Source organism: Actinia tenebrosa, unplaced genomic scaffold (assembly GCF_029948245.1).
Source record: "Actinia tenebrosa isolate PJP-AT-01 unplaced genomic scaffold, QUT_ActTen_1.0 PGA_scaffold7__59_contigs__length_16204524, whole genome shotgun sequence".
Lineage (NCBI taxonomy): Eukaryota > Metazoa > Cnidaria > Anthozoa > Actiniaria > Actiniidae > Actinia > Actinia tenebrosa.
This window is the reverse complement of record NW_028292584.1, coordinates 8,005,265-8,029,798: the sequence shown is the minus strand read 5'-3', so window position 1 is coordinate 8,029,798 and position 24,534 is coordinate 8,005,265. Positions and strand designations below refer to the sequence as shown.

Here is a 24,534-nt window from a genome sequence, read left to right as displayed (position 1 = left end):
TTATTCCTTTAGTCCCATCTATGTTTCATCCCTCTAGTCCCATCTATGTTTTATTCCTTTAGTCCCATCTATGTTTCATCCCTCTAGTCCCATCTATGTTTTATTCCTTTAGTCCCATCTATGTTTCATCCCTCTAGTCCCATCTATGTTTTATTCTTTTAGTCCCATCTATGTTTCATCCCTCTAGTCCCATCTATGTTTCATCCCTTTAGTCCCATCTATAATTTAAAGTACATCTGAAGGTAAATATAACCCAAAGTTGAGGAATGTTTTAAAGCATCAAAAGGCAAAGCTACAAACGGCAATCAATGTTTATATTAAATCTCAAATCTTCGACACAAATTTATGAAAACGTGATTCAAAACAACCTTACTGACTAACCTTGTCGCTCTGTAAAAGAAGACCCATTAAAGAAGATGACACAAACTGTAAACCATGGTTTAGAACTTGGAATTGGATGATAAAGGAACTTTGAGGAGCTATTATGTTCAATGAAATGAGGAGGAAGGAGCGTGACGAACCGAATGACATATCATGCAGGTATCGCTGAAAATATTACACAGGGAACCCAATTCAAAGACAAAAAAATTTGCAAGAAAAATATAGAAACAGTATATTCATAATTATTATTACAAATGTAGTCTATATAGTTTCAAAAACAACAATCAAGGCGAGTAAAAAACGGAGTAAATACATTGTGAATTCCTATTAATACTGATCTTCCTATTCTTTTACAATATCCTCGTGCCCGTGTGAGTAGTGTTTTCGCATTATTATTTTTGATTCTATTTTTAAAGGTAATCGGCATGTTCTCCAACCGTTTCTTGGCAAATTTAGATTTTTTTCTAGACTACTGTTTGTTGCATAACGATCTAAAAGCAGGACTTCAACTATTTATCTGGTCATGATATTACAAGAGTTGACTTTTTTATATGTATCTATTCTATTTGAACCAAACATAGAACGCGAGATAATTGTTCATCTAATCAGAATAATCATACGATAATCCCTTGGTATGTTGAATTCATCGGCTAATCTCTGCCAAAGATCTGGATCTAAAGGAAAAAATAAAAATAAAAATTAACAAATAAAACAGCTTTTTTCCGTGCTTGGTTCAGTAATAAAGCATGCAGGGAGTGACGTAAGCACGAAAGAAGTGTAAGGAGAAGAACGAGCCTTAGGCGAGTGCTTCTCACACTACTTGAGTGCGCAAGGCGCTTTCTAAGTGCCTGATTACTGAACGGAGCACGGACAAAGTTATTTTATTCGTTTTATTAAATAGTTACTAATTTCATTTCGGTATTGAATTTGCTTATGCAAAAAGAAAGAAGGTCGCAGGATCTAGCAGAACCTCGCGCGCGCGGATGGCGTCAGCACTGTGCTCCGTTCACTAATAAAACACATCTGATAGAAATCGGACATTTGGCCCTTTAAATAGAACGGTCATGATCAAGTGCTGATATATCACTTTTATAACAAATCAATTCAGCCCAAGTTCCCTTGTGGAAGGCCCTGCTGAATGGCAAACAAATTTGTAAATGCTTCGTATCTTGAAATCGAAAGCATGTTCGAGAAAAAATAGAATAAAAATAAAAATAACTGGAATATATAATAACATTAATAAAAGCAAAAGTCCTTTCAAATAAGGGAAGGCAGAACAGTTTCTGACGTGATTATGAGCTCCAAAAAGAGTATAACATCGCTATTAACATCGATGTCGTGTACCGTGGCTTTATCTTTTCCAGCAACTAAATATCTGTGTAATCAGCTGAATCTGAGACTTACCACAGAAAGCCCGAGTAATTTCTTGCTTTTCCCTTGAAGCCATTTAAACTCAAACATAGCTGATATTCTCATCTAGAGGAGGGGCTATAAAAGAAATAACTTTAATGTCTATAACGTGCATATTTCATATGTATATGCGCGTTATATCATTCTATATCATATAAAGGAGGCTGGATAGTGTTTTGAGCCTTCACATACACTCGCAATTATGAACTGAAAAATGTTAAATGACTATAATATGACAACAAATTAAACCAGGACAGCCAAAGGCCATAAACCAAAGATCAAATGATGTAAGACGTTGCTATGACAACAACAGAACCCTTGTTACGAGGACGAGGACGAGGACGAGGACGAGGACGAGGACGAGGACGAAGACAGGCACGAGAACTAAGATATTTTAACACAGGAGCTGAGATATAATTAGAAACCTTTTAATATAATAGTTTGAAGAACCTAATATTATGCAACGCAATGTCAGAGTTCCACCAAGCTCATTTCAGTACCACTGCTGCTTTATGTTCCCAGAAGAATCTCTTTTGTTTCTTTTTTCTTTCTTTTATCTGATAATTACAGCTCTTTCAAAAATGATTGTTGGAGCCGAAGCGATAGGATATTCTAAGGCCATTCAAAGATAAAGGGGAAAGTACGGTCATCCGACTATTCCAGCCCCACGACTGGACGAAGATCTTCGATGACCGGTTATTTGGTTTGTACTTAAGTCCTAAAATGAAACGACACTGCATTTTTCCTTGCAATTGGTCTCTTTAGAAGAACTAATGAGCGTTTCTCAGAATAGAGCGGTTTTACACTTTGTCTCGATCGCCTCTCACCTCTGGGTCAGTCTCGGGTTAGATTCCTGTACTCAGCAACAAATGTGAGTAGAGTTTGTTAGGTCTCTCCCTTGATTGGTGGGGTGTGGGTTTGATTCCTAGAGGTTTTTCTCCAGGTTTTCCGGTTTTCCTCCATTCGCAAAACCTAACCAGCTAAATTCAAATTAAATCTGCGAATTAGCCGGTGTTCGATAAAATTTATGAAATAACCAATTTTTTCGCATCATTATGATATTGCAATAGGATAGTTTTAACAATTATTAGTCTAAGGCGAAGTCATTATATATAGGCTAAAAAACAAGTGCTCGGTCTTCCATTCAAATTCAAGACCGAGCACACGATTTTTAGGTTGTTTATAGACCACCATACCCATTTTCTTTTCTTCCCCATCGGTTTTGGAATGTTTACATGCTTCTCTTTGTATTTCAGTAATTAGAAAAATTCATCCGTGCATTTTCTATTGGGAATTATTTAATAGTTATGCCGTATGTGGTTCAGCAATTGCAGATAAAAGAATAATACTAGAGTGGTTTTCATTAACCCGTGAAACAAAAGTTACTTATTAGATGGTAATAGCCAGACTCAAACAATAGAAAACAGAGGAGTTAGAGCGTAATTTAGTACTAAATACGCTAAAATGTATTTCACAGCTTTATGCAAATTACTCTATGGGTGAACTTCTGATGTGACTAAACCTAGAATGCAATAGGACGTTTGCATGATGGTGTCATTTGACTCCCACTTCTATAATGCTTCGCGATCTTTCTTTCTTATTTAAATTTGTATCCCCTCATGAGAATAGTAAGACAATTGGTGCTAATTAACTAAACAAAAGAAAGTGTGCAAGGGAGCTCGAGTCTGGTAGTAGAGGTCAATGACGCCATCATGTTCTTAATTAAACAAAAGAAGGTGAGAAATTCGGGATAAAATCGCATGCACAGTGGAATCGATTCTTAAACTATGAAAAGGCTTATTTCCGAATGATAATTTGGCTTCTTTGTTTGATATCTTTTGACAGGGTTTTTTTGAATACAGTTCAATGCGATCGACCTGCATATTCGCTTTGAACCTGTAATCTTTGATATTCATTTACAGTATGGAATCGGAAGATGAATCGGAGATATTTATAACTCCTTCAAAATTTCAAAGTCAAAAACACGGCTTATTCGAGGTCGATTTGAATTTCGAAGAATTGCTTGGGCCAGAGCTAGCGTATGAAAACAAAGTGAACAAAAAACGCTGTATTGTGAGGTTCATGAATTTGAGTAAAAAATAATTACTAAACTGATAAGTATTGTTCGTTGATACACTATATTAATGGTTTTCCTACTTGATTCTAGTGGAAAAGACGGTAAAGCATTTTATCTAACTCTCTCGAAGCACCTAAAGGCAGTTGCTGGCACAGCTTAGTTCTAATAGGTCATAACGAGTTGTGTTCAACTGTGAAACAACTGAATGAACTTCGAGGTATTTCTGGTTACAGAGCCATTACGTACCATTCCCTTCGGGCTACATTAGCTACGAGACTGTACGAGATGGAATGGGTTGAGCAGCTTATGTGCGAAAAACAACCTGGTAAATGCCATTTTCTACAATTACATGAACATTGTTTATGCCCAGAACTAAAGCTATTTATTTTGTTCTAGGTCATCGAAGTAATGCTGGGAGGTCGTACAAACGAATATCAAGAGAAAAAGAAATCAAAGTTTCTGAAATATCGTATCGTATGCAGAACAGGAATGCCAATTGCAAGAAGAAGAAAAAGATCAAGGACAGTATGTCACGGAACCTGCAAAGTCCAATGTAATGGCACCCGTAAAAAACACTTTGATTTTTTTTTTTTTTTTTTTTTTTTTGGAAATAGATAAGTTTGAATCACGGAAGGAAACAATTTGTCTTTAATTATGTCATAATAAATTAGTTGTTTAACAAATTTACGATGGTTTAGCGTGGTATGTCCTCTTATTTACCACGATATGACGTCAAAAGTTGGTCAAAATGTTATGGACTCACGAGGCGTAAGCCGAGTGGGCCCATAACTAATTTTGACCAACGTTTGGCGTCATATCATGGTAAATAAGAGGACATACCACGCTAAACCATCGTAAATTTGTTTTTTACTACAAAACTCTAGGAAATAGACTGCACGAAATCTAGCATGACGCCATTTGTTGGTATGGCCTCTTATTTACGACGTTTTTTAACCAATCAGCGCGCGAGAAAATTTACAATTGTGGTAAAATAATAAATATTCCACTAAAAACGGTTAATTTTATTGATGGGATTTTTGCTGAGGGACGAAAAGTGGAGAACTCAGTGAAAAGCCTTCGAAGCACATGAGAGAAGCAGAAGTTCATAACTATCTACTAAGATATGAACTTCTGGAGAGAACCAACAAACAACTCTACTCACATATAACCCCAAGCCCGACATGTCTCGAACCCGGGGTCTCATTGGTGATAAGCGTTGCATTAGCAGCGGATGCGCAAACCACCTGTACATCGTGCTTTCAAATTTGACGTTTTCTTTCAAATATTTCTTAGTATTATATTATTTAAGAACACGGAGGTCAAGGTTGAGGTATTCAGTATTTCTTGTAGTAGACAAAGTCATTTTTTTTAAAAAAGAGAGATTTTCCTTCGACCGTGAAAGAACTGTTAGTGTAATACGCAGTAGCAGAGACTACTTCAATTGCTTTTTTTTGTTTTACTTGGGCTGTTAGTCACTGATTATACCAATTTTGTTTCACGGGCCAAGTAAAATTACTTTATCATTATTGACCTACAGCTTTCTATCTCCTTTTCGTACCCTTGCAATTAGCGTACCTGATGGCCCTGGACGAGCATCGTTCGGTCGCGATGGTAGATATCCTTGACGCTATGATTAAAGCATAATAGTAATTTGAAAGAAATTGATCACTAGCTTCAAAAACTGATTTAAATAAGTTATGGTATATGCTTGTTCTCAACATGCTTATTTCCTCCGTGTTCCTTAAGGAGGCTCTGGATAGTTTTCGTCTGGCACACCTAGCAGCATTGAAACGGCTACAACTTCGTCTTGAATGGCTCGATCTGCAAGCGCTTGTCACACAATGTCAGGAAAGAATTAAAGATTTAAAAAATGATAAATTAATTTAAAGCGGACTTTTCATTATGACGTAATGATGACATCATAGAAATCGTTTACCGCTTATTTTCTCGAAAACTAGACCTAAACTTTCAAAGCGACTTGCACCAGTCGATAGTATTCATCAAGGCACCCAACATATTGCAATATGAAAAAAATGTATGAGAGCGTTTTCCAAATATTACGCCATGAATATTTTCATGGACTTTTACTATTATTTCCAGCATGTCAACTTTATACCCTCAAAATCGGGACTTTAGTTTATTGGATTCAATATTTTTAGTAGCTAGAATATAGGTACGGATATAGACACTGTCCTTATTGAGTATGAATCAAATTGTGACTTTCTTTCTAACGTTATGGATTTTTTGATATGAAGCTAAATGACCCCATTTGTTGTCAAAAGCGATAGAAAATATCGATGGAAGCGGCATTCAAAAAGTCGTCGAACGATTTTTTTCTAAATGAAGTCACTAAAAGATGTATCTTTTACAAATATTTTCCTTTAATTTCATATGCATTGAAGGGTTTTAAGGCAGTCAAATAAAAATCAGTACGCTCACAACTAACAGCACACGATAAGGAATAACACGGAAGTCAAGCGTGAATAATCAACATGCATGGAAATGATAGTAAAAGTCCATGAAAATATTCATGGCGTAATATTTGGAAAACGCTCTCATACATTTTTTTCATATTGCAATATGTTGGGTGCCTTGATGAATACTATCGACTGGTGCAAGTCGCTTTGAAAGTTTAGGTCTAGTTTTCGAGAGAATAAGCGGTAAACGATTTCTATGATGTCATCATTACGTCATAATGAAACGGCCGCTTTAAACCAATTTATCATTTTTGAAACCTTTAATCCTTTTCTGACATTGTGTGACAAGCGCTTGCAGATCGAGCCATTCAAGACGAAGTTGTAGCCGTTTTAATGCGGCTAGGTGTGCCAAACCAAAACTACCCAGAGCCTCCTTAAGCGGTGACTGCTACTTTTGAACTCTGGGCGTTTGAGCCCACGATGTGCGCGCGCTCAAAAACCGCAGAGTAATCTTCACGATTTTATTGAAGAACCATAATTAACGCGCTACGATACCTGCAAATTAGCTCAGGCACAGCAAATATTTTGCGATAGTAGTATACGATTTTGTAAAGTAAAATAAACTTAGTTTTCCAAAATCCATTTAGGATTATGTGTTTTGAAGCACGAAAAAAGTTATTGGATTCAAAGTGCTATTTTACCGCACTTCATTTGACAAGGGCCACTTAGATCAAAATCAGAAATCAAAGAATATAGACCAAATTCGAAACTCTCACCGATGTGAGGCTTAAGATGTGAACAAAGGAATCTGGCGTGATTCGTTACTTTTCAATCACGCCAGATTGCTTTGAGTCACGCCAGATCCCTTTGTTCACAACTTATATAATAATAATATTAATAATGATAATATTAATAATAATAATAATAATCATCATCATCATCATCATAATCATCATAATCATAATAATCATAATAATCATAATAATCATAATAATCATAATAATCATAATACTCATAATAATAATAATAATAATAATAATAATAATAATAATAACGGGGTTCTTACATAGCGCATCTTACATGGTCTCAATGCGCTTCACAATCATGATCAGTGGAGGACTTCACGGGCTGCGTATTTAGGTGATATAGTAGCAGCTTACAATCATGAGTGATTTGTTAGTAAGTTAGTATTTAATGCCTCCAGATTGGGATAAGCTGTTGAACCGGGAGACAATCCAATACTCTTATACGATTAATTCAACAGGTTCTTTTGTCCCCCATTTTTACTGTAGGTTAGGAAGGGTTGGGAGACAGGGCCTATGGTTTTAAGTCCTTGTCCGAGAAGACTTGAAGGTCTAACCATTTGCAGATGTAATTACAAAGGCAGCACCTTCTCCTCAGTTATTTCAACACTCTGAGTGTTGGTCCGGCCGAGGCTTGAACCACGACCTTCCGCACAACATACCAACGCTCTTACCAACTGAACTAGCCGGGTGGCCTCACTTCGGTGAGAGTTTTGAATTTGGTCTATAAAGGCAAATAACCATTCAACCAAACGAACAAACAAAACAATAAAACAAAAACAAACAAACAAACAAAAAATTATTAATATGATTAATAATTTTCTTACCCTGGAAAAAGTTTCCCCCGGACTATCTCTTTCAAAAAGTTTAGCTAGGGGAACAAAGAATGTGCACAAACAATCTGTGGCATCATTCTCGCTTGCCAAGAATTTTATAATCAATGTGCTGTCATTTTCGCTGTCATTTTCGCTGTCATTTTCGCTGTCATTTTCGCTGTCATTTTCGCTGTCATTTTCGCTGTCATTTTCGCTGTCATTTTCGCTGTCATTTTCGCTGTCATTTTCGCTGTCATTTTCGCTGCTCTTTTGAAGAGGAAGTTCCTTTCTGCATAACTGATTGGCGATAAACCTTTAAGAAGAGTAAGGTTTAAGATTTGACGTAAAAGAGTACACTTTAAACGAAACTGGATAAAGACTGTGGATTGGGAGAGGATACTGGATCAAAAACGAAAAAATAGTGTTAGGGTTTTCCTTACCGCAGAAAAAATTCTTCTGTTGTTCCTTTTTGGTAGCTTCCTTTTAACCAAGGGTAAGCTTTGTCATTTGGCCTCATCGGCTTATCACCAGTAGAAAAAGCCAGTCGGGTATAGCCTTCATCTAAAAAAAAAAAAAAAAAAAAAAAAAAAAAAAAAAAAAAAGAATCAAAGAGGTTGTCTAACTTATACTAGACTGCACACAATAAACTCTTGCAAAAATTAAAACAACTAAATATTGCTAAATTATATAAAATCAGGGGAAACAGTGATTTGCTAATCAGCCCCATCCAGGAATTATTCACAAGAAACTATATCGATGTGGAAAATTAGCTGAAGGAAAAGGTTCACATGCCAAGTTACTTATTACTTATCGTAAAGCGCTTAGGACAATTAGTGGATTAGCGCTATATTAAAATCCTTTGTTTAAATATTTTAAATACTTTTTAACAAATTTTTCATTTGTTTTCTTTTCAAAGCAGCCGTTTATTGTGAGCACATGATATTGTTCTTTTCGTTATAGTTGGAAACTAATAAGCGTGAACCCTATTATTATTGTTTTAGTACCATAGTACAAGGCCGGAGCAATAAAAAAGGCGCATCGCATAATTTCAAACGTTATAAAACCATGATCCATATAGAAGCCTTTAAGCACACAAGATGCTAATACACCCATTTTCAAAATTACGCTTCCTAGACAGCTCCATATTCGTCTGGATCAGGAGTTTTGGGTTCCGTCAGTCAAAGTTGCCGGAAGGATCGAGTTCAAAGAAATTCCGCTCAACTCGACAGCCATTTCAAGTTGCTATGTAATCGTGGCTACGCTCGAATACTGATAATTAAGAAGAATTCAGTAAGTATCAACAGGTCTTTCTGATTGGGATTAGACTCTCAACAAATGGATAACCTTGAAAATTAGGCATGAAAACAAACTCAAATATACTTTCTTAATTTTTTTAATATCTCTATTAACGTACGTTGAATGGTTGCTCATTTCAAGCGTGGGAACAATGGCCTCTGATTGGTTCAGCGGTAATTTCTTTTAACTCCGCAACTTTGATTGACGGAAGCCTAAACTCCAGACGTCTGAAGCCGTCTATGTCGGGTAATTTTGAAAATGGGTGTAATATCTGGTATTTGACCTTTTAGAAGTTTAGAAACCTCCTTCTGATCATGATTAGGAGCACAAATCAGTGTCGTCGTCAGAGACTCGGCACTATGAGCGGTGTTTTCTTTGTATACTCCAAAACAGACATCTTGAGGAGGGGTGAACAAGTACCGAGACAACTGACGTATCTTTTCTATAGGAGTTTCATACACCCAGACCCAAAACCTTGAAAAAAATAAAACTGTTATGACATAAAGCGCGACATTTTCAGAACAAATTAACTAACTTGTGCATTGAAAAATTAGCATCACACGAAAAATGCTTTTAGGTTTGAACTTTAAAGCTTAAATTTGAAACCGTAGTTCATCTAATAGGGAAGCTTAGAGCTCAATGAACGATTGCGCTCCCTAAATAGTAGATAGTTACATGGTATTGCTTTCAAAGAATTGCCTTCAGTACTACAGAAATTACAAAATCACTGGATCAGACTGTGATATTAGGTCAGCAGATATGCCAAGACTTGGAATAGCCGTTGCCGCTTTCTGTTAAATACTCAAAGTCAATGAATTTAAAGGAAAACTTTAAAGTTTATCCAGTATCTAGATAAATCGATTGTATATTTTCTTTAGTCGGATCTGATTTGCAAAGTTTGTAAATGGAACAATTAACGAGTTACATATTAAGCTGTGATTTCATACATATTTTGATCCACAGCTTCCATGGAAAACTCTTTTTTGTCCTTTTTGTCTAAACCTAGCGTTCTGATTGGCTGAGCTACTAGTGGTCTATTAGTGATAGACCACTAGTAGTGAAAAGTGCCTGTTTTGGACCAAAATAATGACGGTCAACTCGCTAGCCTGCAGAGCAGGCGTTCTTGTGATGGGTTTAAGGAAGAATCGGAGTTTTGGGGTTCCTGTTTCAACTACGTTTCTTCCCCTTCGCTTTCTTTTTTGCTCGGTTTCAATTCTCGCTCGTTCCAAATTTACAGAGTTCCCCTAAAACCCCGCTTTTTCCCCAAACCTACAAGATCGCCTGCTTTGCAGGCTCTCAACTTGCATTTTCAACCTATTTTCAAAATTGCTTGTATACATTTATTTGTAATTGGCCGACCTTTTTTTTTTTAAAGAAAGAATAGAATAAAGAATACAACTTCCATTTCATTATGAAATCATTGTGCTTAAGCAATAGAAAACTTTTTCCGTGTTTACATAGCCTGATAGCAACACGAGGGGAGGTTGGGAGAATTCGAGAATTCGAGAATTCTCCCAACCCCCCGAGTGTTGCTATCAGGCTATTCTCTGGCACGGCGGCCACGAGGCCACTGAGTTTTTACCTTTCGGGGTATTTTTATAGGTTTCATAGTCCCCCTTTTATGTTTATAAAGCTTCTTTAGAAAGTAAATTACTTCGAATGAGTTGTACTCAGCCTCTAGTTATAACTAAAGTTTATTTGTATACCGCCGTGGCCAGTTACGGTAAAAACTCAAGCCAGCAAACTCAGCGTGTAAAAAATCTCAGCAAGACATTTCTTAGAACGACAATCGACGGCAAAATTGGAATAATTCTCAAGGATATTTTTGTTTTATTGCAACGGGACTGGACAACAAGGATTCGCAAGGATTTACAAGGAATACAAGGACAAAATTACGGACATGGAAGGCGAAAGAAAGGGATTTATTAACGTTGAAAAGGAATATTCTACGGCACATTTTGTGGAGTCAAATGTCAACTCGGCGACGGAATCTCCACCGAAGGGAACTCCAACAACGGCCTCTGCGACTAAACAAAACAGCCACGATCCAGAAAAGGTTCAAGGTTCACTGGATGCGGAAGGAAAGGGTTTGGAAAGGAATGCTGAAGAGCTTGGAGTTGGTGCGAGAAGGAAAACTTCGAAGAAAAAAGGTAAACAATATGAATTAGAGAACTTGAAGGAGAATAGAACATCGGCTTTACGACAAGTGACAAGGCAGATGAATAAAATTAGACCACTGCTTCATGACTTTAATAATTTTGAGTCTGTGTCAGGCGAGCAGAAGTTTTGAACGGTTTGATTTCTAAATTACGAGATGCTCATGACAATTATCTGAATTCCTTGGAAAACGACGAAGAGGTCGAGGATGCTGTTACGTAGTTTGACACTCACGATGGAGCTATCTTTAAGTTTAAACAAACAGTATGTGAATACATGTCAAAAGCTAAAGGTGTGTTATTTGAAATTAATTCCACTACTTCAAGGGGGTCTCGTCATTCCTCGAAAAAATCTGGGCGTTCTAAGCATTCCGTTTCCTCATCAATGTCTTCGAAATCAAGGTTAATCGAAACACGCGCTAAGATCGCAGCATTAGAGGTCGAAGCGGCGTTTTTGAAGGAAACCCAAGCGCTTAAGATGGCTTCGGAAGAACTAGAGTTAAAAAAGGGCTTAGCTCAAGCGAAGAAGGAAGAACGAATCTATGAGCAAGCAAACGAAGATGATATGTTCTCAACCCCTACTTTAGCGCGTGGGTTGCCGCGCCTCTCAATAAGTGTGATACCAACTAGTGGTGACAGTGATCCCCTCAACCATGAAGCTTCGGCAAGCACTAAGCCTACAGAGAGTCTGGGTCTTCCTGTTCACACCAGCGTTGCACATAACCCGCCACACAGTCATACAACCCCTACCAGTACGGAGCCCTAGGCGAGCCAGGGAATGGTTAGTGGTACCTCAAGCACAGCCGTAGTTTCAAGCTCACCTGCACCCATAACCCCCAAGAATGTGCCATTAGGGGTAAGCCAGACAACAGTTAAGGGCGTGTCCTCAGGTTCAAACATAATGTCAAGTCCACGTGCACCATAAACCCCCAAGAGTGTACCAGTAGGGATAAGCCAGGCAACAGTTGGGAGTGTGTCTCCAAGTACCACCGTAGTGTCAAGTTTACCTGCTTCTATGAGCTCCACGGGCTTACAGTTAGGGGTGGGCTAGGGAACGTTACATGGAAGCCGCGCAAGCTCATCATTTGCGTACAGACCGCCCCTCCACACTAGCCCTGCACAAGGTATAGCATATCAAACGTCTCTTCAAGGTATCCCTCCAGTGTTAGGTAGGAGGTCAAGGGTTTGACAACTTTGGTCAGCCCTTACAGCATCGTCCCTTTGATATAATGGGAGCAAGTATGACACCAAGCGCATATCCACCGTATATACCGAACAACACATATCAAGAAATAGTTGACATACAAAGGAAAGAAGCAGAATTGTCCGAAACTATCGCCACCCAGCAGGCAAGGAGCATGCTGCCAACGCACAAGCCTCCCACGTTTTCCGGCGACGCAATGGAATTTCCATCGTTCTTAACCGCCTTTGAATCATTAATTGAGTCAAAGGTGGAAGACTCTGTTGAAAGACTTTACTTCCTTGGTCAATACACTACCGGAAGGGCCAAGGAAGTAATAAGCGGTTGCCTGCAGAGGAAAACCGACCATGCGTACGATGAAGCTAAGAATCTCTTACAGCGACAATTTGGTGATCCCTTCAAAATTGCTAGCGCGCACATTAACAGTCTGTCATCCTGGCCGCAGATCAAGCCGAACGAAGGCCTCGCCCTTCAAGATTTTGCGCTTGCCCTAGAACAAGCGAAATCGGCCATGAAGGGAATGTCGCACACGGACGATCTCAACACTGCGCAAGTACTACGCCAATTGTGGGAAAAGCTACCGCGTCATCTGCGCAGCAAGTGGGCCGAAAGGAACAGTAAAACTAGAAGTATGAAGGGAAGAATGGCCGACTTAGAAGAATTTACTCAATTTGTGCGCGAGCAAGCAGAGTTAGCCACTGACCCAGTGTTCTCAGAGGAAGGTGTAACCAAGCTGTCTCTTGAAGACAAAGACAAACCCACTCGCACGACGTTCGGAAGAAGACCTAAGAGAGTAAAGGGTTCAAGTTTTGCGACGGATCTGACGGAGAGAAACAAGTACAAGCCGAACGTTTCTTGCGCCCTTTGCGACAAGCATCATGATTTGAAAGACTGTGAACAGTTCTTGAAAAAACCTCTTAGCGATCGACGTGACTTTATGAAGGAAAAGAAACTGTGTTATGGTTGCTTTAGCAACCAACATGTCGCAAAGAATTGTAAAGATAGACTGTCATGTAAAACGTGCAGCAAGAAGCACCCAACATCTATGCATGATGATGACTGGACAAGTAAGACAAAGAACCAAAGCGAAAAGAGCCAACCTAAAGAAACCCCTCGAGTTAGTAACAAACGTGCGGATGTCTGTAGCGTCACGGAAGCTGGAGATATACCCGTGAACCTGAGTGTGCTACCGCTATGGCTGTCTCATGAGAACAATCCATCAAACAGAGTAAATGTCTATGCACTGCTGGACAATGCCAGCGGTGGAACGTTTGTAAAGGAAGAGCTGGCACAGAAGCTGGGCATAGAAGGAAGCGAGACTGAACTTCTACTGACAACAATACAAGGAACGGAAACCGCGTCATCGAAGGCGATTAACGGATTAATTGTGACTAACCTCACGGATGAAGACGTAAGCTTAGAATTACCTAGAACTTTCACTATGCAGGTCATTCCAGCAGACCGCAGTGAAATACCAAGACCTGATGTAGTAGGCAAGATCGATCATCTAAGAGAAGTGAGCAAGGAGATTCCACCCTACATGGAAGAAGTGGAGGTAGGACTCTTAATTGGTTTGAACTGTCCAAGTACGCTACGACCAAGAGACGTCGTTTACGGAAAGGACCCCGAACCATATGCTGTACGCTCACTACTGGGATGGTACATCAACGGGCCTATCAATTCTTCGAAGTGCAACAGTCTTCACTGTAACAGAATTCTACTGGACAAGCAGATGGCATCTACGACCGCCAAAGGTTACGTTGTGGCACAGAGGACAGTAAAGGAACGGATAACGCCACAATCGGTAGAACGAATGTTTGAGTTGGACTTCTCTGAAATAGAGAAAGGAACTGCTATGTCACGCGAAGATAGGAAGTTTTATCAAACAGTTGAAGACGGGATTGTTCATCTTGAAGACTCGCACTACGAGATGCCTCTTCCGCTGAAGGATCGGAACATTAAGCTACCAAACAACCGCGTACAAGCAGAGAAGCGTTTGGAGAGTCTAAAGAAGCGACTAAAGTCAGATAACAAGTACTACACGGATTACTGCAACTTTATGTCCGAGATCATCTTTAAAGGCTACGCTCGCAAAGTCGACACTAATCTTGAAACCAAAGATGGAAAATTCTGGTACCTGCCACACCATGGTGTGTACCATGCTCAAAAACCAACGAAGGTGCGTATCGTGTTTGATTGTTCGGCTAGATACGAAGGACAATCTCTAAACGACAATCTCCTTCAAGGACCGGATCTGACCAGCAAGTTAATTAGCGTCTTGACCAGATTCCGACAAGAGAGATTCGCGTTTATGACGGATATCGAGAAGATGTTCTTCCAAGTGAAGGTGAGAAGAGAAGACCAAAGCTTCCTCAGATTCCTATGGTGGCCCGACGGAGACACGGAGAAAGAACCAGAAGAGTACTGTATGACAGTACACTTATTCGGTGCGGGATCGTCACCTGCCTGTGCTAATTATGCCCTTAGACGCACGGCAGACGACAACGAGTGTGAGTTCGGTGCTGAAGTTGCCAACACGCTAAGAAAGAACTTCTACGTTGATGACGTTCTTAAATCCGCACACACGGAAGACGAAGCTATTGAACTAGCGAAGAACGTTAAGGAGGTCTGCGCAAGAGGCGGATTCAATCTGACCAAGTTCGTCGGTAACACGGAACGCATCATTGATTCGATCCCGCAAGGAGATAGAGCTGAAAACGTAAAGAACCTCGCTTTGGGTCAAGACAAGTTGCCCATTGAGAGGGCATTAGGAGTCCATTGGTGCATCGAGTCTGATGTTTTTAAATTCCGAATTCAGCTGAAGGACAAACCCTGTACACGGAGAGGGATCCTCTCCACGATCAGCTCTGTTTACGATCCCTTGGGTCTCATCGCGACTGTAGTGATGGTCGGGAAAAGAATCTTGCAAGACATCTGTTATACTAGTGACTGGGACGAACCAGTTGACGACGCCACAAGAAGCAGATGGGAGAAATGGCGGAGTGAGCTTCATCTATTCGAGCACCTAGACGTACCAAGGAGCTTCAAGCCAGAAGGATTTGGGAACATTGCTTCATCTCAACTTCATAATATGTCCGATGCCTCGATGAACGGATACGGATAGTGCTCGTACCTACGTCTAAAGGATGAAAATGGTAAAGTACACGATTCTTTTGTCATGGGCAAGGCCCGAGTAACACCAAGAAAGTCTGTGAGCATCCCGAGACTGGAGCTAGCTGCAGCTACCGTATCCGTGATGATTGCTGATGCCATAAAGGAAGAACTTGAGTACGCAGAGATTGAAGATCATTATTGGACAGACAGCAAGGTCGTCCTCGGGTACATTAGCAAAGAATCCAGAAGATTTCATGCTTACGTAGCGAATCGGGCACAAGTAATTCAAGATCACACCGATACCTCACAATGGCGCTACGTCGAAACAACATCAAACCCAGCAGACGAAGGTTCAAGAGGAATGTCAGCGAAAGAATTCATAGAGAAATCGAGGTGGATCAAGGGACCTGAATTCCTGAAAGAGGAGGAAGATAAGTGGCTGAAAGAGGAAACGCTCGAGGACGGTGTAGATCCAGACTCACTAGAAGTACACCTTTTGCTGTTCATTAACCGCAAAGGAATATTCATTGGAGCGAAGAAGCATTGTCATTAGAGCGAACAGGCATACAATAAGGCGAACGGAGTCTCAATAGTGCGATGGAACTTTCATTATGAAATTTAGCATTGAATTTGACAATCATGAATATGTTTGCGTAAGTTCATTAACGTTTGCAAACTTTCATTAGCTTTTTGGTGCAGACAATAAACCACAACACACATTTAATACAGTGTTTTGGACATTTATTTACGCAATACAATATAAGTATATTTTCCACTAGGAATTTTAGGATTTTAACTGTCTTTTCATTTTTTTTTTACAAGCCGTGAATATGATTTCGTACAAACAAAGCGCCCTTAGGTATAAATATCAGTCAGTTCTGAGTTTTTTAATCCCTCTTTTTTGGATATTGCAATGGTTCAACAAATAAACCAAATTCCAAATGAGTCAGACTAGCGTCTTTTGAGTGCCTATGAAGATCCACAGAAATGCATACAATGGTACAACCACATGTAAACATATCGTCCAAGATGTTTAAATAGAGAACACATTCAAGGATAAATTCACTTTTTTGTTTTTGAAAATCTACAATCGTAAAAGCACAATATACTTATTTGTATTGCGTAAATAAATGTCCAAAACACTGTATTGAATATGTGTTGTGGTTTAGTGTCTGCACCAAAACGCTAATGAAAGTTCAAAAACGTTGATGAACCCACGCAAACATATTCATGATTGTCAAATTCAATGCTAAATTTCTTAATGAACGTTCAATCGCACTATTAAGACTCTGTTCGCCTTATTGTATGCCTGTTCGCTCTAATGACAATGCTTCTTCGCTTCAATGAATATTCCTTTGCCGTTAATGAACAGCAAAAGGTGTAAAGAACATCAGGGTGAACGCAAGCATAGTCAAGGAAGAACCTAGCAGTATACTCAGCAGATTAGAAAGATTCTCAAGTTGGCACAAGGCGAAGAAGGCTATAGCTCTTTGTTTGAAGTACAAAAGAAAGCTTAGAGACAGAATCAAGTGCAGCCAAAATTCACAAGAAAACGAGATTGTAAACAACGCAACGGGGCGTCCTCCACAATGGAAATGACTGTCAAGGATCTAGAAGAAGCTGAGGAAGAAATTATCAGACAAATCCAGAAAGCTGCGTCTCCATCTGAACTAAAGAGTCTCCGAGACATCCAGAACAGCCCAAAGTACAGCAGCCGCGAGACGGACAAAGAAAGGAAAGTCGCATTAAAGAAAACGAGCTCTCTTCACACATTGGACCCCTTCGTGGACGAGAAAGGTATTATCAAGGTTGGAGGAAGAATTCGGAAAGCAAATCTATCAGAATCACTCAAGAATCCCATTATTTTGCCGAAATCGACCCATGTGACGAAACTGGTCGAAGTGTCGTTACCTCAGAGGTACCACTGGAGAACAGAAGATGGCGGATTTGCCTAAGTCACGCCTGGAACCTGCCCCGCCGTTTACATACTGCGCGGTCGATTATTTCAGCCCGTGGTACGTCAAACAACGAAGATCCACCGTCAAGAGATGCTGAAGCTGAACTTAAGAGAGCTATTGATGAGATGGACGACCAGAAAGTGAAAGCAGAACTACTAAAGGACAACGTAGATTTGGTCAAGGATCCAGCTTCCGCAAGCAACTTTGGAGGTGTTTGGTAAAGACAAATTAGATCAATCAGAAACGTCATGAACGGACTTCTAAGAGAGCATGGTGCCCGCATTGATGAAGAAACGCCGAGAACTTTCCTATGTGAAGCAGAGGCTACCGTGAATAGCAGACCCTTGACGGTGGAGACACTCAGCGACCCCCTGTCCGAACCGCCGATTTCTCCAAGTACGCTGCTCACTGGGAAGACAAGACTCGTGTTACCTCCACCTGGAGAGTTCAAAAGAGAAGATCTGTACTGCAAAAGGAAATGGAGAAGAACACAACATCTAGCACAAGAATTTTGGCAGAGATGGAGCAAAGAATATTTGCAACAGCTACAAGCAAGACCGAAATGGACCCAACCGAGAAGGAACTTCAGAGCAGGAGATGCAGTCTTACTAAAGGAAACCCTGTCCCCAAGAAACAAATGGTCGTTGGCTAGAATTGTGAACGTGTTTATCCGGATGATCAAGGTCAAGTTCGATCAGTCACGGTACTGACACCCAACAGATCCAAGTTGGAGAGACCTATAAACAAGCTTGTTCTGCTTGTAGAATCGCAGGGAGACCGGAATTCCCCGACGAGGAGCCAGAACGGTTAAAGAACGTTGATTATGACGGACACATAGAAGAAATGAAGAATATTGTTGAGATTGTTATAGTTCATATTGTTAATTAAGGAAAATGTTATCACAGGATAACATTTTGGGGAGCCATGTAACTGCATTGGGGTCCCTGTGGTAGTTTGGGTTCCCTGTGGTCTGTGGTGCGCATGCGCGGAGTCATTCTCTGGCACGGCGGCCACGAGGCCACTGAGTTTTTACCTTTCGGGGTATTTTTAGAGGTTTCATAGTCCCCCTTTTTATGTTTGTAAAGCTTCTTTAGAAAGTAAATTACTTCGAATGAGTTGTGCTCAGCCTCTAGTTATAATAAAGTTTATTTGTATACCGCCGTGGCCAGTTACAACTTTAAAACAAATACAAAGAAATGTCCAAAGATTGAAACCATCACTGACTTACCACGAAAAGTGGCTCACTTGCAGTTCAATGAGAGATTCTGTTTCAACAAAACGGACTTCATTTGTGATATCCTTCCACTCGTGCAGAGCGTCCATAGTCAGGAGACAAACATTTCCAGTCGGGTATCCCTCGGGATACGAGTGTGGTAATTTAATCTTTACGGGAATCGTAAAATTAACGCCATCAAAGCCATCGATTAAAATAATTGGACAAGGATATGCAGCCATGCCATCAAGAATGTCAATGTGATCTGGCATCATCAACAACTGAAAAAAGATGACTTATTAATTGTTTCTCCAGGAAACCTAACCAAACTCATTACGGACAAAAGACATGACTTTATGGGTATTCAGGATGGTGTGATAGTAAAACGTTCGCCTACCACCTCTGCGGTCCCGTCGCCCCATGTGAGCTGAGTTGGTTGGTTCTGTTTTTGAGTCCGAGGAATTTTCTGGCTTTTCGGTTTTTCTCTTTCCTCTCACTCAAATCAACCCTTACTAATTCAAACTGGTTAGAGCAGTGCTCCGGTGTCATGCATGCATGGACTGTTTAGCGGCTGCCAAAGGCCAACGCTTTTAGTTCTACCCCGTTGAGCTTTGCATGCAACTACTGTTCTTGCGGTGGTATTTTTTTTAATTCGGTTTGAACACCTTCGAAGATTCATTGAAAATCTTATCGTCTATTCCGTCAGGAAACTGAACTGCAGCAGCATTACAAACAGAAAAACTTAATTCAACAAACCTTTAAGGATCCAATGTAAGTCTTGTCAACAGCTCCTTCAGGAAACTCCAATGTCACATCCTCACATACAGATGACCTTACGACGCATCCTTTGTCTGTGACTTCAAAGGTATCTTTGATGAGTCTGGTAACAACTGCAAGAGCTGTGCACCCTTTGATCATGATTTCTACACGAATGTACGCTGAATTAAAGTGTTCACGTGCAAGCGGGATGTCTTCTCGTATTTCTAAAGATTCGTAATAACGAAATTATTAAATATATATATATTTAAAAAATCTGTAAATTTAAACCGTTTGTGTATGTGTAGTTTGAAGAAAACACAGCACAGCACAGCAAAGCAATGCGTTGCAAGACAAAGCGAAATTGAGCTTGCTAAACACACCAAACTAAGCAAATCCAAAAGAAACAGGACTTCTCTTTAACGGATCAAGCTTAAGCAATTAAATTAGAACTAAAGAAGATTGAGAGGATCGATAAATTAACCTTTTTTTTGTTCCCATGAATCCCGAAGTTCCTTCACTATCGTTTCGTATCCTTCCTTCTTGCTTGGACCAGAATGCGCCAGTGTGACAATTATGGGTTTTTGTAGTTCGACTAGAGAATTGGATTCAAATCTTACACAATTACTAACTAGTGTTTCATTTTCTTCTGTTGGAAGACGAATACGGTCTGGGGAAATTTTTCTACATGTAATTACTGTAGGATGGGTGACAGCATTTGGTGGGACTTGGAGTAGAACACCAAATGAAGACAGATTGTGGAAACCTCCTTCAGCGTCTCTGTCAAAGAAAAAAATAAAATAAACTTCAAGGAGTGAAGAAACTCTTTCTTATGTTACTTGTAGGCCAAGTCCAAGTTCGAGTCTATGCAAGAAACAAAATGGAATGAGGTGTTACTTACATTGTGACATTTTTCGATTCTGAAATGACGTCTTCTAGACCTTCTGCTAAAAAGGAAAAACTTCTCTAGTAGCTTGCATAGAGCCCTGTCTGTGGGGTAGCAAAATGAGACTAAAGTGGAACTGAATGTGATATTGATTTCAGCTAATGCCCAGCCACAGATTTATTTGTAGAGCAATGGCCTCATATTGGAATTGGCTCAAATGTGCTTTCGTACCCATACTGTAAACCGAAAAGTAGACCAAATCTAAATCATCAGTTTACTTATCGTTTTTGGAAACTATACGATCACAAATTGAGTTTTTTACTCGTCAAATTTTAATGACGTGCTTCCCATATATTCAGAAAATTAGTTTGAGCAAAAATATGCCAATCCAAAGTGAGCATTGGTGATAATTTTATCACAATGTGTGTGTGCATGACGTTTTTGACATCACTTCCTCGTCTTCCGTATCAAATTTTCTTTCTTTTTCAAATATTTCACAATTCCTTACCAGTGCTACGTCGTTCTGATGAATCTGAAAGGAAAAGACAAAGAAAAATGTTTTAGTCTAAGGCGACAATCATATAAGGAATCATATATATGATTTTCTAAGTTATCAAAGATAAAACTTTACTAGCTTTCCTTGTGTTGTTGCTGTCTCGTTTCCCTCCCAGGACCAAGATACTTAGTGTTAAAACGAAAGATAGCTTTCATGTCACGTCTTACATACAACAAACTTCCTTACCAGTCCTACGCTTTGATATTCTTCTAATCACTGAAAGGAAAATAAAGAAATGACAAGGTTATTGTCTTTGTCACATTTAAGTCTATATATCTACATATACAACGAAGACTCGCTCTTCATAATTCGGGCAACAATAATCATAAATTACTAAAGTTTTAGGGATTGGGTAGATCGTTGTCTGACTTGGGAAGAATTCCGCAGAATTTCACTCGAAAACCGATATCACACGAATCGAGAAGCTATCCTTTCGATATAAGTTTTCTCGTGAAATTCAACGTGGAATTCCCGAGTCAGTCAACGCATTATCCTACAATATATACGCTATTCTAAGTTACAGATACTGCATTTGCGGACTGAGTTTTACTTCAACTGTCTCCCTCCCACGATCAAAATACTTAGCCTTAAAACAAAAGATAGCTTACATGTGACGTCATGATAAATTAGGGCAAATCCTGAAATATTTAATATTTATTCGCCAAAGGCGAAGTGAATATCGTGTGATAATCCGAGTTTATCGACCAATCAGCGCGCGAGATCGTATATTATTATCATTTGGACAAGCATTTTTCTCGACGAATCGACAAATCAAAGACTTTCTCTCAAAACTATCATTGGATGGAGACTGGTAGGGTTAGATAAATATCACCCTCTATCCACCCCGTATATGAAAATATGCAAAAGAGTATCTAAACTACAGTACAGAAATATTGATTTACACTGAAAGAAAATAATTAGAAACTTTCAGGAACTTTTGAAATCGTATTGCCAAAATAATTTTAAAAAATGATACAAAAAATTATGGCGTCACATTTGGTTTAGGAGGGGGACGGAATGGTGAAGAACAATATAAATTTTAACTAATTTCACTCTGCAGCCGAATCGATAGGTCTGATATGTCAAAAAAATGAGCATCGGTGATAATTTTATCACAATGTGTGTGTGCATGACGTTTTTGACATCACTTCCTCGTCTTCCGTATGAAAGTTTCTTTCTTTTTCACATATTTCACAATTGCTTACCAGTGCTACGTTGTTCTGATGAATCTGAAAGGAAAAGACAAAGAAAAACGTTTTAGTCTAAGGCGACAATCATATAAGGAATCATATATATGATTTTCTAAGTTATCAAAGATAAAACTTTACTAGCTTTCCTTGTGTTGTTGCTGTCTTGTTTCCCTCCCAGGACCAGTGTTAAAACAAAAGATAGCTTTCATGTGACTTCATACATACAACAAACTTCCTTACCAGAACTACGTCCTTCACTAATGCTTGCAAACTCTGAAAGGAAAATAAAGAAATGACAAGGTTATTGTCTTTGTCACATTTAAGTCTATATATCTACATATACAACGAAGACTCGCTCTTCATAATTCGGGCAACAATAATCATAAATTACTAAAGTTTTAGGGATTCGGTAGATCGTTATCTGACTTGGGAAGAATTCCGCAGAATTACACTTGAAAACCGATATCACACGAATCGAGAAGCTATTCTTTCGATATGAGTTTTCTCGTGAAATTCAACGTGGAATTCCCGAGTCAGACAAAGCATTTTATTATAAGTCACAGCTATTGCTATAAGTGCTTAAAACACTCATTAATAATTCATAAGCTTATGGTCCAATTGGAGCCACCATACACTTCACGTGCATGAAACTTTATACCCGATAAAGTCCTCTTCATTAGTATTCAAGTGATTTTATATAAAGACACGTGTGATCTTTATATAAAGACCACTCGAATACTATGAGGATGACTTTATCAGAGATGAAGTATGCATCCAAGTTTAAATGAAGACATAGAGCTTCATCAAGGTCATACTCAACCCTACTGATCTTTGACTAACGTGCCTGTCTTTGCCTTGGCACGCAATATCCAACGTGTGGGAGCTCCTATTGAATCTGGTTGTGCATGCCAGTGACGTCAAATCTCTATCGAAGTATAAATACATGTTCGTGATGTGTATGGTGGCTCCAGTTGAACCAAAATCTTATAAATTGTTCATGAGTGTTTTAAGCAGTTCAAAAAACTCGTAGATCGTAGATCGGCTACGCCTCGTGCTTTCATACCTGATAAAACACTCCTATACTCGTTTTTTAAACACTACTCATATTGCTATAAGGCACAAAGGTGAAAAACAATAAGAACTTCAACTAATTTTAATCTGAATTAAGCTGAATTAATCGGTCTGATAAATAATGTCTTGCTTTTCGTTAAACACGTCAAGTATAATTAAATTGGTGATTATCCTACAATATATACGCTTTTCTAAGTTACAGATACTGAATTTGTGGACTTTTATTTTAACTGTCTCCCTCCCACGATCAAAGTAATTAGCCTTAAAACAAAAGATAGCTTTCATTTGACGTCATGATAAATTAGTGCAAATCATGAAATATTTAATATTTATTCGCCTAATTCGAAGTGAATATCGAGTGATAATCTGAGTTTATCGACCAATCAGCGCGCGAGATTTTCAATAATCACCTGCGTATTTATGCTAAATATAATCATTGGAAAAAATTGCCCATACATTTGGAATATTTGTTATTTTCGGGATTTTTTCTCTCTTTACAAAGCAAAAGGTTGTTCTTAAAAGTAAAGTTATATAGCACAAGTAAACTGCGTGACAAAACATCCTAAATGACCCGTAAATCTTCTGTTTTTTTAGCTAACTAGTAGTTAGCGTATTTTCGAGGCTACGAAACCTAAAAAACCATAAGAGGCGAATGTATAGGCCAACAGATAGTTTGAGCTTATAAAATCAGCAAAAATACGGTTCTAAATTTTAACAAATTCCTATGAATTATATACCAAAATGTTCTGGAAAGCCCGGCGGGGTTTTCAAATCCACTTCTGTTTTTTTTGATAGTAGGTTCTGTTTAATTTCAAGGAGAGACGATTTTCAAGCTTGACCCCGGTTATGTCATGCATTTTCTCTTGTAAAATACATCCAACAGCGTACATTCAACTCAAAAAGTACGGTGTTTTTTTCCCAATAGAATTCAATTTAAACCATATAATACAGTCTGTGAATAGTTGAATTAACTGAATCCACTTCTGTTTTTTGCCTAGATAGTCATTATTTCGAGAAAAGATAAAAAACCGTGTTTTTCAGACATAATGTATGGGCTCACATGAGGGGGCGTGAGCATGAAATCGTAGCTGACCAAATGTTAACAGATTTTTTCTGATGAAAAGTTATTCGCCGAAGGCGAAGTGTTTATCGATGGAATATTTACCGAGCCCCGACTCTTCGAGCGGCAAGGTAAAATCACCATAATCACTGAGCCTGAAGGGAATAATTGTTT

At 39.0% G+C, this 24,534-nt stretch overlaps 2 protein-coding genes across 13 annotated transcripts in view; one reads left to right on the top strand and one right to left on the bottom strand.

Moving 5' to 3' along the window:
* Nucleotides 1-601: 601 nt before the first annotated feature.
* The window catches only part of LOC116287439 (uncharacterized), an 83,565-nt gene continuing 59,632 nt past the window's right edge, over nucleotides 602-24,534 (bottom strand). For 8 of the 12 annotated variants that reach the window (XM_089040376.1, XM_089040380.1, XM_089040379.1 and 5 more), the window contains 14 exons: nucleotides 22,470-22,502; nucleotides 22,245-22,268; nucleotides 21,226-21,255; nucleotides 20,992-21,015; nucleotides 20,499-20,544; nucleotides 20,082-20,377; nucleotides 19,598-19,824; nucleotides 18,857-19,122; nucleotides 9,483-9,673; nucleotides 8,344-8,464; nucleotides 7,916-8,216; nucleotides 5,444-5,495; nucleotides 1,786-1,869; nucleotides 602-1,055 (listed from right to left, as the gene is read on the bottom strand). In XM_089040376.1, the coding sequence (XP_088896502.1) occupies nucleotides 1,835-1,869; nucleotides 5,444-5,495; nucleotides 7,916-8,216; nucleotides 8,344-8,464; nucleotides 9,483-9,673; nucleotides 18,857-19,122; nucleotides 19,598-19,824; nucleotides 20,082-20,377; nucleotides 20,499-20,544; nucleotides 20,992-21,015; nucleotides 21,226-21,255; nucleotides 22,245-22,268; nucleotides 22,470-22,502 (1,646 nt within the window). In that variant the 3' untranslated portion in view covers nucleotides 602-1,055; nucleotides 1,786-1,834. Of the gene's footprint in view, nucleotides 1,056-1,785; nucleotides 1,870-5,443; nucleotides 5,496-7,915; nucleotides 8,217-8,343; nucleotides 8,465-9,482; nucleotides 9,674-18,856; nucleotides 19,123-19,597; nucleotides 19,825-20,081; nucleotides 20,378-20,498; nucleotides 20,588-20,991; nucleotides 21,016-21,225; nucleotides 21,256-22,244; nucleotides 22,269-22,469; nucleotides 22,503-24,534 lie in introns of those variants that run through there. The other 4 variants (XM_089040378.1, XM_089040381.1, XM_089040386.1 and 1 more) reach the window with 4 other exon arrangements.
* LOC116290176 (uncharacterized) lies at nucleotides 11,100-15,680 on the top strand. The gene is made up of 3 exons (XM_031697168.2): nucleotides 11,100-11,349; nucleotides 11,643-12,019; nucleotides 12,525-15,680. The coding sequence occupies exons 1-3, from the start codon at nucleotides 11,100-11,102 to the stop codon at nucleotides 15,678-15,680; spliced, it is 3,783 nt and encodes a 1,260-aa protein (XP_031553028.2).